Source organism: Phlebotomus papatasi, chromosome 3 (genome assembly GCF_024763615.1).
Source record: "Phlebotomus papatasi isolate M1 chromosome 3, Ppap_2.1, whole genome shotgun sequence".
Classification (NCBI taxonomy): domain Eukaryota; kingdom Metazoa; phylum Arthropoda; class Insecta; order Diptera; family Psychodidae; genus Phlebotomus; species Phlebotomus papatasi.
Genome location: NC_077224.1, coordinates 34,720,896 through 34,734,868, shown reverse-complemented (window position 1 = coordinate 34,734,868; position 13,973 = coordinate 34,720,896). Strand labels below are relative to the sequence as shown.

General features: G+C 38.8%; 3 protein-coding genes across 4 annotated transcripts in view; 2 read left to right on the top strand and 1 right to left on the bottom strand.

Annotated features, from left to right (window-relative positions):
* Positions 1–1,347: 1,347 nt before the first annotated feature.
* Positions 1,348–2,013, bottom strand: LOC129805256 (piggyBac transposable element-derived protein 3-like). Its single transcript, XM_055853038.1, has one exon. The coding sequence runs from the start codon at positions 2,011–2,013 to the stop codon at positions 1,348–1,350; it is 666 nt and encodes a 221-aa protein (XP_055709013.1).
* A 2,202-nt stretch (positions 2,014–4,215) lies between these two features.
* On the top strand, positions 4,216–11,904 carry LOC129805414 (TATA element modulatory factor). Its single transcript, XM_055853298.1, has 2 exons — positions 4,216–7,684; positions 11,485–11,904. The coding sequence occupies exons 1-2, from the start codon at positions 4,637–4,639 to the stop codon at positions 11,680–11,682; spliced, it is 3,246 nt and encodes a 1,081-aa protein (XP_055709273.1). The 5' UTR covers positions 4,216–4,636; the 3' UTR covers positions 11,683–11,904.
* Positions 11,905–12,040: 136 nt separating this feature from the next.
* LOC129805412 (rho guanine nucleotide exchange factor 17) overlaps positions 12,041–13,973 on the top strand; it is a 44,284-nt gene continuing 42,351 nt past the window's right edge. The window contains exons 1-3 of one of the 2 annotated variants that reach the window (XM_055853296.1): positions 12,041–12,224; positions 12,478–12,725; positions 12,788–13,584. In XM_055853296.1, coding sequence (XP_055709271.1) covers positions 12,495–12,725; positions 12,788–13,584 — 1,028 coding nt within the window. In that variant the 5' untranslated portion in view covers positions 12,041–12,224; positions 12,478–12,494. Of the gene's footprint in view, positions 12,351–12,477; positions 12,726–12,787; positions 13,585–13,973 lie in introns of both variants that reach the window. The other variant, XM_055853297.1, reaches the window with a different exon arrangement.

Genomic DNA, 13,973 nt, shown 5'->3' with positions numbered 1-13,973 from the left:
GCATACACTAAGTAGGCGCAACGTCAGATGTTGCATTTTGTTTTTAGTACACACAGCTCTTGCAAATCAGTAAGATTTTTTTCGGGAGAGTTTTGCTGAAAAATCATATTATCGAGATTTTTTTTTTGTACAAGTGTCTGTAAAGTGAAAGGAAAAAATGGATTTGATGGTTTTAGGGTGAGTTTTTAAAATAATTTTAAATAATTTCTTTCACTCTTTTTGGCTCGAATGAACCTTTACCTCTTTAACACAAAAAAATCTAGAAAAAAAAATACTTGGCTTAAAAGACCAGTCCCCAATTTTTTATATCTCATAAAGGAATTTTAAAGCTGTTTTTTCATAGTTTCTCAGGACTCCTATGGTCGCAATTTTTTTTCTTTACTTTTGTTAACCCATTCAGTCAATGTACTAGAAATACTTAAGATAGAATGTTCATATTTTAGGATTAGTTTCCTATAGATTAATAGATGATTTTTTTGAAAAGAAACAAAAATTTATCTATCAACAAGGGGGCGCGGGGAGGCACTTTATGATAAAACATACAATGCGGGGTTCAGTTAATTTTTTTTTTAAATTCGGTAATCGTTGGATAACGAACAAAAAAAGTACCAACTTTGTAATAATATTCAAATTTTCCAAATTTTTCCCATTTAATTGACAAAAAACCTAGGTCAATAAAATTGCGCTTGTAATAATTCATTTATTTTTTATTACAGATACATAAATCAGTTCCATGTTTTTGCGTATGATAATTCATAAAGCAATCTTTTGGATGCAGCGCAGCATTGCACTTGATACATACAAATTTTGCACACTTTCCGCATATATTGCAGTGCCTTTGTGTTTCAATGAATTTTATCAAGTATCTTGTACCGTCGTGACGTATTTCTTTTGAATTTATTTTCTTTGGAGTATAAAATGAGTCCTTTATTGGATTCGCGGCGGTAAGAAGTCCTGATGTAATTGATCTCATAAATTGCAATAGAGTAATTTTAGGATTTTTGAAGCGAAATATTTGCCACGCATTGACTGCTACTGCATTGAGGCAAAATCGAAAAATTGGCCAATACCACTTTTTAGTTCTCATAGTAATACGATATACCCCTCTCTGTTGATCAAATATATCTACACCTCCAATACCTTGATTATACATTTTCACAAGCATTGGTTGTTGGACAGATACTTTTTTCTTTTCCCTCCCGGTGCATGTGGTAAGGCTGAGCGTATCTCTAGTCTGAAGGTTTGATATTAGAGTCACTTGGTTATTGTCCTTCCATCTTATCAATGTGATACCTTTATCATCTTGCAAAATGTCATAAGCTCAACAGGATTCTTTCTTTAGATCACTTAGTGGCGCACCCTTAACTCTGTTGGTGCGAATAGTAGCAACGAAGAAGTGAAGAAATTATCCATGTAAATTGTGGAATATTCTGGCACGATATGTCTTGCTAACTGTATCGTCACCATTGTTCCAAGAGAGACACCCTTGGGAGGCTGTGCTTTCCCTTGGTAACGATCGAAGCGCAAAAGATATTCGTCCGAGGTGGTTAGACACCAGAATTTGAATCCATAGCGGATTGGTTTTCCCATGATGAATTGTTTCATTGAATGGCGTCCGTAATAAGGTTCCATAGCCTCGTTTATAGAAAACTCTTCTCCAAACGGTTCTCGCAGTTCCGAGAATTTTTTGTTGAGATGATCCACAAGTGGACGCACTTTATATATCTTATCTTCTTTGACAATATGATTGTTGTCGTTGAAGTGCAGATATCGATGTATTTTTTCAAACGTAGTGCGACTCATGGCACCAGAAACGAGCAAATTCAATGTATCCTCCGGCGTTTCAAAATACATTTTTTGTTCCGGAAGTTTCACATAGCCAGAAACTAAGAAAATTCCAAGATATTGAAATATTTCTTCTCGGGACACTGTAAATACCATATTTCCAGACTGTCTGGCATACTTGATTGTTTCATCGCAGATTTTATCCACAATTTCATTGTTCATTATCATTTTGAACAGCTGCAATGGGTTAAATCCTCTTCCTGAATTTTTCTCGCAATATTTTGCCTCTCTCTGGAGAATGAGACACTCTCTGATACTCGGTGCATCTTCTTTCTACTCCAAACCCTCGGATCACTACACTGGTGCAGGTGAAAATCTTCAAATGGATCATCTGGTTTATTTGGCTGAAGCTGAATTCTGCTCTGATGACCGGTTGCAAAGTATTCTCCTCTTTGTTTCAGTAATCCACGGCCCAATGAACCAATTTGTCCCTCTTCGTCGCTCATTGCTGTGTCTTTGTCACTGTCCATTCCATCATCAACCGGAAGAAGGACAATATCAAGATGTGAAGCATTGTGCAATGCTTCTGCATCAGCTGAAGAGATCTCATCCTCAGCAGATTCCCCTTCAGACAACAGCCAGTAGTAGAAACCCTCCACATCATTGAATCTGAAAGAAACCTCGCTTATTTCACCAAAATTATAATGAATTATGATTAAATTTTTGATACATATCTATCACTAGACCGGTGGCAGCCATAATCCCGAAAGCCAAAATCCCGAAAGCCAAAATCCCGAACGCCAAAATCCCGAACGCCAAAATCCCGAAAGCCAAAATCCCGAATTTTTAAAATCCTGAAAGAGATGAAATTATATGGAGGAAAATGTTTAGAATAATTTTCCAAGACACTGAAGATTTCCCTTTGCCTCCAGCAAGTGCGGATGAAATCGTGGGAGTAGCTATGACACGTTTAAGAATTCGAGATTTTGGCTTTCGGGATTTTGACCGGGACCCCACTAGACATATTGTAGTCTTTTCAGATGTCTCACTTTCACATTTTTTTTAGTTTCTTGGGAAATTAAATCATAAAATGATTAGAAAATTCTCAGCTTTGTATGCACTTCTTTCGGAATTTGATGTCTACATTCATAACCTCAAAATGGATGTTCCAGGAACTCAAAATAAAACTAATTTCTGGATCGCATGATATATCATATATGCATGTTTTTCATGAGCTAATTTAAATTCTTTACATTAACTACAGTAGACTCTTACTCAATCGGCTCTTTCTCAATCGGGTGACAAATTTTGTTGACAATTTTCACGTTTAATTATGAAGCTAACTCGCTCAAATTCGCTGTAGTTCTTCCTATTTTATCGTGATTCTTTATAATCTAGCGCTTTTTGTGGAATTTACAAAGGCCTTGACGCCCAGTTCTATCGCTAAACCGGATGACATTTTGCCCCATATTCTCGATTGAGAGAGAGTCTACTGTAATTACAAATACCGTTGATTTATACAATCTACCTATCTAAGAAAAGGATTAGTTGCCTATAATTTAAATTGGGAAAGAAAATGAAGGCAAAAATTATCATAAAACGACGCGATGTCAAAATGGTACTTGCAAACCTTTCCACAAAGCTAAAATAAACCGTTAAAATGTAGGGGAAGGTCGTCTGCCTTCAAACGAAAAATGGAGTTCCAAATTTAAGATTTTTTTCTGAAGAATCCACAAAATAGATTTTATTTTCTACTACACCAAAAAATTCTCTTGTTCATTCAGCGTATGTGCTTACCTCATTTAGCACTTACAAGTCCTCAGTTTTTCCTTCTGAGGAAATTAAAAAAGTGATGTCGATTTGTATGAAGGCAGCTGGGCGTAGTCTGCCTTTAAATGCGAGGCAGCTGCCTTTAAATGTTTTTTTTTTTCACTGAGAATATTGAATCAATAAAACTAAATGAATATTGAATCAATAAAAACAAAAATTGTGTCATCTGAACCAAAATGTATTAACAGAAATATTAAGCCTGATAAACCTTCTATGTGTCACAATGGAAGATTTATTTGTAAAATGATTTTTACTATGAAAAATCACATGATTTGTGGAACATCAAAATTACAGTTTAGAGCTCATTTTCATTTTTTTTTGATTTACCATCTAGGAAATAGGAGCTAGGCTCTCCATTTTTTGATGATTTGTGAAGATGATGGATAGCTACCTAATAGTTACTAGAATATAATTTATGCTTTTGAGAACAACGAAAAAATCGCAACATTTAAAGGCTGCTGCATTTAAAGGCAGACGACTTTCCCCCTATTTCTGCTTCTGTCGGGCTATTTTTTCTGCGTTCTTGAAGCACTAATTTAACTAAAATTCCTTCCCCGGCAGCAATTGGAATTTGAATTGCGCAGAAATAAATCATGCAAAATCGCCTAATATTTACGTATGATGTGTAATAGTGTAATCCTATCGTAATGAATGGGTTAATGAGTAAAAGTTGATGTAGCTTCGATAAGAATCACAATTCTCATAAGCATTAGTCTACTTACAGTAGTGTAACATTTTTTACGCAAAAAAAATTTAGTGGAAATATTTTCCTTTTTCCCCTTGAATTGGGCGTGAAAATTTTGAAATTGATAATAAAATAGGCAGAAAATAGTGTAAATATTGTAAATACAGTGAATTCCGAGGGAGATATCCCGGGGAAAGGGGATTTTCCAAGAGGTGAGGTGTCGCTTATAGTGTTGAGTTGGACATTGCGGGTGTCTCAACGTGAGCGCCCCAATTTCCCTGGTATTCGGAGCACGCGAATGAGACCCTCGGGGTGTGAAGAACCGTGGCGGAGACAATGAGCTGGTTTGACACGGCAGGCTTGGCCAATTTGGCCAAGACGGCCCTGAAAGAGGCCCAGAAGCAGATAGACAAAGCTCTTGACATCAAGGATGATGATGTCAGGGCGGAAGTTGCTGCTGAAAGAGCCAAATTGGAGCAGAAGGCCTCTACTCCGCTGGCATTGGGTGAGAAGGTGAAGAAACAGGGTGAGGGTATTAGCAAAACTGCCCCTACAACACCTTCAGTGGCCAATAATGTCAAAGATACCCCAAATTTCTGGGGTTCCTTCAGTGGGAGTTTCTTCGAGGCACCCCATCAGGAGGTGCTGCAGGCAACTGTGACAACACCTCCCACGAGCAGTAATAAATTCCCACCGAGGGATGAGCACAATTCTGAGAGTGAGATTGGATGTAGTTCAGATTCGGTGGATTTAATCAGTTCTCCGGGATCTGGGATTACATCGCCAATTCAATCAGCTGGAAATACTGTTGGACAATCGGATTCTGTGGAGATTCTGGGGCTGGAGACTCCTAGTGAGACTTCATCAATTTTCGTGGTAGCTTCCAATGTTACAACTCCGGGATCTGAGAGTCGTGAAGTGAAGATTCCGGCTGAGAATGCTGGAGATGTGAGTGAGGAAGAAATAAGTCTAGATGAGGATTCAATGTCCTACAATACGGTGTCTGATAGTTTAGCTGTTACGGTTCTGGAGCCATCGGATAAGGCAGATTCTGCAATTATCACAGTTCCACCGAGTCGTCAGAGTTTTCATCTCAGTCTCTCCTCGACCAGCAGCAAATTGATGATTTCCGAAGGTAGTACGTGTGACACGGAAGATTCCAATGAGTCGGAGCAGACAGTGACGATGGGAGATGAAAAATCTGGATGTCACGTGGCCAGTGCTCTGGAGGATGCAGCTATTGAGAATTACGAGATGCAGACGGAATTTTCCGATTCCACCCAAAGCTTTGAGGAAGTTCAACCAATGGGACTATCTTCAATGACCCAGAAATCTGAAGCACCCAGAAAATCCTCATCCAGGCAATCATCCAATAGTTCCGATGGGAAAAGTGAACTGGTTAAATTGGCTTCGGATCAGACGTCTGGACACACTTCGGGGGATGAGGTGGAGACGACGACTTCGTCAGACATTGAGATCATCTCGAATCCCAATGGGGATTCCAGCAGCACAAATAGTGTCTACCGAGCAAGTCCAATGAAGGACAATGGGGTGAAATATCACACGGATTTTGCAGGTGTTAAAATCAAGGGACACTGCAGGGAGGCATCAGCAGCTTCATCCCAGAGCCTAGGCAGTGATGAGCTGCCGAATCCTTCGGAAATTGAGAAGCTTCAGCGAAGAGTCAGTGAATTGAGTGAATTGCTAGAGAAGAGGGAATACAAATTGGTGGAACTTGGACGTCAAAATGCTGAGCTTCAGGAGAAGAATGCTGAAATTCTGGCTCAGTCCACCAATCGCCAATTTCGGCCAGACAGTGTCGATATTACAAATGTCACTGAGGAATACACCCAGCGTCTGTCGGCTCTGGAGAAGAAATTCCAGCAATCAATCCGGGAGCGAGATACCCTGAGGGATCAAGTAAAGAGCCTCAAGCAAGATCTCACGAGTTGCATCCCCAAGGCAGATGCCGAAAAGATGATTGGGGAAAAAGAAGCCATTGCTGAGGAGTTAAAAGTCGAAGGGGAAAAACTGTCCAGGCAAATTCTCCAGCATTCCAATATTACGAAAAAATTGAGAGCAAAAGAGAAGGAAATGGATGAATTGGTGAAGAATCAGAAGGAACAAATTGAGGAGCATCAAGAAGAACTTGAACGACTGAAAAAATCCCTTTCAGCCAAAGAGGAAGTAGAACGGTCTCAAATTGAGGCAGTTCATCGGCTATCTTCGGAAAAAAGGAAGCTAGAGAAGGAGAATGGACAACTGAGAAGTGAACTGGATGATACAACGCAAAAACTAAAAACCGTCCAGACATCCTTGGAAGCTGCCAAAGCTGAGCTGCTGGAAAAGAGGAATGCCTTTGCGGAGCTCAAGAAGAAAACTGAGAGTCTGGAAACGTTGACATCTGAGAAGCAACTACAACAATCCCAGAATATTCAGATGATCAGGGAACTGGAGGATTTGCGTGAGAAATTGAGATTGGCAGATACAGCAAATACAGTTCGGGAACAGAAGCTGCGTGAGGAAAATACAGATCTTATGAGACGTCTTGAGGAATCTGATCGTCGTGCAGAGGAACAAGCTCAAGCCCTATCGACTGCCACCATTCCACTCGTAAAGCAGCTAGAGTCACTCCAGAAGACCCTAAACACCCGGACAGCCACGTGGGAAAAGCAGGAACAGAAGCTCCTGGAGAAACTTGAGACACTCCAGAACATCGAGTCCACATCAACGGAAGAGACCACCAAACTCAGGGCAACTGTTAAGAGTCTGGAGGAGCAGTTGTCAGTCAGCCTGGTGGAATCAAGTCGTATTAGCACAACGCTCGAGGAAAAAGAAATTGCCAATGCCCTAAAAGTCAGTGAGCTCATGCGAAGGGTCCAGAACATGGAGAAGGATGTAGAATCCCTAAGAGAGACCAACAGTGTCCTCGAGAGACAGCTTCAAACTGAACGGGAGAATCTTCAAGTGGAGAAGCGTAGAGTCAATAAATTAATGCAAGAATTGCAGACGAAGCAACTAATGACCAAGGATGAAACTCCAGAAGGGGATGCATCAGCTTCCCGCCAAGATTTCGGTGGACAGGCATCTCCAGCATTGAGCTTGGAGCGAGTGTCCATCGATGAATCGGTCAGTAGCAATGCCTGGCAGTTCCAGGAAGATGTGGATTGTATGTCAAATACTGGAAGGCCATCTGGAGGATCTTTCTACGGAGGAGGCGTATATACCCTGGGAGGGCATACTTCCGTACTGGAGAATCTTCAGTCAACCTTGAAGCAGAGAGATGGAGAACTTTATCAACTTCAATGGGAACTCACAAGGCTTCAGGCTGAGAAGAGTGAGCTGATCAATGAAATCTCCGATATGACGCTTCAAATTGAAAATGTAAGTTCACTTTTCCTATACGAAGCTGATTGAGCACTTTGCGAAGTCATTTCTACTTTCCCATTTATTTTTTTGAAAAAAAAAAAAAAATGTAATGGGGTGAAAAGAAAACAGTGAAAACACATTAACATAGAAGTTCATCATCATAGAAAGTCCTAATCAGAATAATTCATCAAGTGGGTTGAATTTGAATCAAGGTGATGAATTTGCATTGGAAATAATTGCGTGGAAAAATAAAATAACTCTTTCGTCTCTTTTGGGATTCTAGCTATTTTTTCGTTATAAAATGTTTAACAAAAATTAAATATTAATGTAAATATATTGCAAAAACAAAAAACTGCACTCGGAAGGACCAAGTGGCAGTTGCTGCCATATGCATTTTATATGGGAGTTTGACGTTCTGCAGATGTAATTTTCTTGATTGTTAGTGTATAAAAGCGATAAAAGCCTTAAAAGAACAAATTGAAAGTGTTTTTACAAATTATTGAGAAGAATTATGGGGGAAATTGACATGCCTTTGAATGCTTCAATTTATCTTTTATTTCCCAAAGCTAAAAATCCATTTTGTTAAGCGAAGTTAATAGAAAATAGTTAAGTATTAACTATTGTTCATAAAGTAGAATTTTTGCTTTGAAAAATAAGAGAAAAATTGAAACACTGTAAGGCTGCCGCATTCAAAGGCAAACCACTTTCCTTTACTCCATGATTCTGATAGAGATGAAAACATCGAATGGTTAAAAATCTTTAGATACAGTACCCAAGGAGATGAAATTTTTGATTCAGACACCAGAAAAGAACTGACTAAAGCTCCGAATGTTTAAAATATAAGTAAAAATATCTAAATGCCACTTGGTCCTTCCGTGACACTTTTAGTTAGGGTTCTGTGAAGTGTTAAAAGGAATACGAAGCTTACCACTATTCAGAATAATGCCGAACGCACAACTTGTAGTTTTGTAAACATGTTTTTGGCATATCAGTTATGTCCAACGCACGATAACTTTTATTTTGTAAACGTTTTTGAAATTTCAATGAGAGTGAGTGAGATCTAGATCTAGTCATCTCGCTCTCTTTCATAGGAAAATTTGAAAACATGTTTACAAACAAAAGTTATTGTGCGCTGGTCATTAGAGTGAATGAAATCTAGTCATCTCGCTAATTCTCACAGAAAATTTTGAAAACATGTATATGTAAACAAATAAAAGTTATTATGCGCTGGTCATAATGAGCAGCACACAATAATTTTTGGTTTGTAAAAATGTTTCCGACATTTCAATGAGAGTGGAATGAGAAATAGGTCTCATCCTCTCGCTCATTCTCAGAGACAATTAAAAAAAAACATTTATTTATTTATTCACTCCCCATAATATATTTACAATATACAGTTTTTTTTTAGATAGATAAATGGATATTATTCATCGACAAATGCCTAAAAAGCGCAACAGTTTACAGATGTAATTGCTTTTCTATTACGTCCATCGCCGTCTTAACGTTATTAACCAACTTAAAGAGACGAACGGTGGAAATCCTCCTTCACAGGTTATAGCCGTTACAGAAAAAAAATATGCTTTTTTGTAAGTCAATTTGAAAAAAAATTAACATCAAAATTCAAAAATTGAAACTCACATGGTTAAAAGATGATTTAAATGATCAAAGGATTTTTCGATTTTGTGATTTGCAGGCTTCCGCGCGGCAATGAGACATTACAGTGGGTACCCGTCAAAATCCCGAAAGCCAAAATCCCGAACGCCAAAATCCCGAAAGCCAAAATCCCGAATTCTTAAAAGTATCATAGCTACTCCCACGATTGCACTCGCGCTTGCTGGAGGCAAAGGGAAATCTTCTGTGCCTTGGGAAATTATTCTAAACATTTTCCTCCATATAATTTCATCCCTTTCAGGATTTTAAAAATTCGGGATTTTGCCTTTCAGGATTTTGGCCTTTTCGGGATTTTGGCTGCCACCGATTACAGTTAGTTTAATAATAGTAATAAATACCAATAAGTGAACGAAAAATAACAAAAAACCAAAGAAAAACAAAATAAACTAAAGAAAAGAGCGAGGCAAAGAGTGAGGGAATGAAAATAGAGAAAAAAGGAACACTAACAAAACGAAAACATCAAGATTATTTAACCCGAAACACCGAGATCAGAAACAATTGCCAGCAAAAAGCCAAGAGAGTCATGAATGCATAAGTATAGAAGTAATGTCAAGCAGCCGACTTTAATAATAGGTTAAAAGATACCGACTAATCCGAGTAAAGAAACTCCATAGTTTAGAGCTGCAATTCTGGAAGGATGGGCCAATAAAAGATTTTTTTCCAACCAGAAAATAATTTGCTTTCAAAATTAAATAACAGAATGTAGATATAAAAGATTAGAACATCCCTAGCAGAGAAACAATCGAGAACGTGGCCCTGTGGCTTTAATAGGCAGAAGCACCGCATCCTTAAATAAATTGATATCTGCAATATCTTGATCTCTCTCACAAAGAAAAGGGGAGGGGTGGTGGAAAAATGAGGGGCATATTAACGATCCTTGAGTCGACTTATGGGGGGGTCCTCCGAATGTCCCAAGTCTCTATCTCTAACCGTTTGGCCTCTAGAGCTGGCGACAGTCGGACGGACAGACGGACAAACAGCGTGACGACATTTCTCAGAAATCGTCTGAAACGTGAAGATTTGTTGAGAAAAGTGGTCTCCGGGGGATGGAAGGTGGAAATTTTGGGGAGTAAAAAAATCAAGGGATTTATATACTGCCCTCTCCGGGGAGTTCGAACAGTAAAACAGTTTGAATTCATCAACCGTCTGTGTTTGGCAGCTGTCAGCCGGATATCGGAGAGAGCTGTGTAATAATACAGTAGACTCTCTCAAATTCGGGCATTTGGGATCGAAATGTCACCCGAATCAGAGGGAAATTCGGGCGTCAAACTTTGTGAAATGCAACGATTTTTTGTTCATCTGTATATACTCAAAGTACTTAAAATTTTTTTTACATACTTATCTTTATTGTAAATTACATGAAAACCATTCAATAATGCAAAATCACATCATAACTAAGACAAATCATGGCAAAGTTGAGCTTATTGGTTCATTCGAAAATTTGAAATATTCGTCGGTTGCCTCAGCAACTGTGCTAACTGCATTTGCTTTGTGTCAGCATTCGTTGTAAGCAACGCATCGCTGCGCGTCGTTTGCAACGAATGCAGACACAAAGCAAATGCAGTTATGTGTTGACAAACATTTTTCAAATTTAACTGCAGCCCGAATTAAAAAGTACAGTGCCCACTTCGTTATCCGGTTGATTGGGAGACAATATGACAGATGTTCGCTTCGTAATCCGGATGGATTTTTTGAATTTGTTCAACGTCTCGAAAATATAATTCAAGTTTTAGGTTTGGTTCCTTCTAATCACACCTATTTTTTCTAGAATTAAAATAAAAGTTTTAAAAAGAAGCCTAATTAGAGAATTCTATGCTATTAAACTTGATTTATTACACAAAAACTTCACAGGATAGGTAATTCATTTTCATTGCTGAACACACTTGCATACATGACCTCAAAATTATTTTAAATGTAACCGTTGATAACTTGTCCGGATTACGGCGATGAGGATTAGAGAGCGGGCACTGTAGTCCGATATCCGATCTTAAAAGAACCGAATTAGTGAGAGTCTAACTGTAAATAAATATTGTCATAGAAATTGTTATGTTATCATAGACATAGTCCAATGTTAATGTGTTTTCACCCAAAACGCACTTCAGTTTAAAATGTGTAAAAATTTGGATTTTCTTTCCATTTTGCAGATGGAATCCCAGTTGGAGACAACGAAGAGTATGGAAGAGAGATTTTCCGAGTTGCAGACACAGTACGACGCCCTCCTGGAGATGTATGGGGAGAAGGAGGAAGAAGCCCAGGAATTGAGACTGGATCTGCAGGACGTAAAGGAGATGTACAAGGTGCAGATTGACGACCTGCTGAGGCAGCAAAAGGGGTCATCGTAATTATTTTATGTTGGTTTTTTTTTTTGTTTCATTGCCCTGGAGAATGGACGCGAAAGAGTCCTTTGCTCCAAAATCCATTGCGCGAGTCATATTGTGATCATATTAAAATAATATAACAGTAGAATTATTCAAGATATATAAAACTTATTACAAAATTATTATTAGAGAACACTTGTATCTAGCAAAAAAAAATACATTGTTATCATGGATTTGTCATTTTAACTATTTTGTTTTTTGTTTGATTTTTTAAAAATAATTTGTTTTTTTTAAATTTCGGTTTTTTGAAATTTTAGTACATAATTAGTACTTTTGTGCTATGTGCTTCATTTTTTTACAGTGTACTGACAGCGTGCGTTTTGTAAGTGCTTTTGGTAAAACTTGAAGTTGGTTTGGTACATTTTGAGTTCAAAATAGCATGAAAATTTATTATTTGTATCAAAAATATCGGAAAAATTATGCAAATTGGGTGAAAAAGTGCGCTTAGAGGTTGAAAAAGTGCGGATAAAGTGTGTGAGGAAGGAATTACAGTGCCATCAAGCATGGTGAGTGCGTGTAAATGGGGGAAAAATGTGTAAATTCTGTAGAATTTTTGGGCAGAGCACAGAGTGGCAGAGAAGAGTGTTTGAAAAGTGTGGTACTTTAGGATTTATTTTTATCAATAGCGCAAGGTAATTTATAATTTTAGAAAATGTCCAATGGAGAGGGGTCTTGTGGGGTGCTTGGGGCGGGACATGCGACACACTCTCTGGCGTGGGTAGAAAATATGAATGAAAATGTCTTTCGGTTTCCCGCCAGGTTTTTCGAGGAAGATAATGGAACAACCCAGTGAGAATTGTGATTCACCGGATGCTGGGGCTCAGGCCAGTAGTGGGAAACAGCAGCAGCAGCAGCGATCGGAACGTCTTAAGCAGATTACGGAGTTGTTGAAGGAGTCCACACCACTTATCAATACAACACCAATTCCGCCGCCCAGGAAGATCAAAAGTAAATCCCTGGGCACACGAAAGAGTAGTGAAATCTCTGAGGATTCCTTCAAATCCGAGGTAAGTTTTTTTTTTGTCTCAGTATTTGGGGAGATAGGTTGTAAGTTTCGTTCGTAATATAGTCTGAAGTGAGTGAGGATGTTGCTTCACCACCATCTGAGCCTCCTCCCTCGAGCTGTGGCAGCGAGGAGAGTTCTCAGAATGTCTCAGAAGTTACAATTCAGCCCGAAGAAACCACCATCTTCAAAACAACCACTCACTTGAATATCTCAGAACCTGAAGAATCTCTCCCACAAGTCCGGGAGTACAATGAGACACTGCCCGTCTGTGTGATTGAGTGTATCTCCCAGGGGGATCAGCAAAAATCCCCTCAGCCCGAAGTCACCGAAGAGAAAGCCATAAATGTGCCAGAAAAGCCCAAAGTGCCTGATTTTTTGCCTTCCGATGCCCAGGAAGTGCGCAAGAGACATGCAGATTTCGATCGAAGTGTCTCCTTTTCCTCAGCAGATGCTCTGCTGTCGTCAGTCACTCGTAAAACCACCGATAAATCCCGTCGACGAAAAGGGATTTATATTCAGTGGCCAATTCGAGAGAAACTCGATATTCACGAATCCACAGCAACTATTGATAGCCTCTCCAATGTGGAGAAGAATAGCAGTTGTGAAACTCTGCCCTGCCAGAGAACCCCAGATTTCTCCTTTGATGATCAAGCTTGGTCAGAGGGAGGCTATGAGAATTTCTCGGAGGATTTGGGGACTTCTGGGAAGGCAGGAAAGGGAGCGATTGTGGGCAATGGAAGGTCTTTCTCCAAGAGACCTTTGAGGTCCATTCGAGGACCTTATGGGCAGATGTTGGAGGCAGAACTGAAGAAACCAGTGAAAGTTTACCATGATCATCTGGCGCTCAGTCTCAATAATGTGTAAGTAATATTATTTTATTATATAGAATTATTAATTTTTAATTAAATTTTCTGGAGTGAAATTTAAAATTGAGGGACGTAAACTCAATAGGGGATAATACTCTCCCTTCAAACGTTCATGCCTTCGAATAATATGAATTTTATTTTTCCTAAGAGATATACACATTTTTATTAAATATTACTTAGCTTATCAAATTATTGATAATTATGTGGTAATTGTGAATTAGTCTCTAGGAAAAATAAAAGAAAATTCACATGATTCGAAGGCATGCACGTTCGAAGGGAGAGTACTTTCCCCTACTGCTTGCACTCATTTTTGTGCTATACGGATTTACAATTTAATTTAATTAAAAAAGCGTAAGAAAAAATTTCTAGTCGACCCAGTCGGT

What these genes read in the sequence shown, in the direction of transcription:
- LOC129805256 (XM_055853038.1), bottom strand. Translation starts at nt 2,013, where the DNA reads ATGATAATGAACAATGAAATTGTGGATAAAATCTGCGATGAAACAATC.
- LOC129805414 (XM_055853298.1), top strand. Translation starts at nt 4,637, where the DNA reads ATGAGCTGGTTTGACACGGCAGGCTTGGCCAATTTGGCCAAGACGGCC. An exon ending in TGACGCTTCAAATTGAAAAT is followed by an intron (nt 7,685 to 11,484) that starts GTAAGTTCACTT and finishes TCCATTTTGCAG; the next exon opens with ATGGAATCCCAGTTGGAGAC.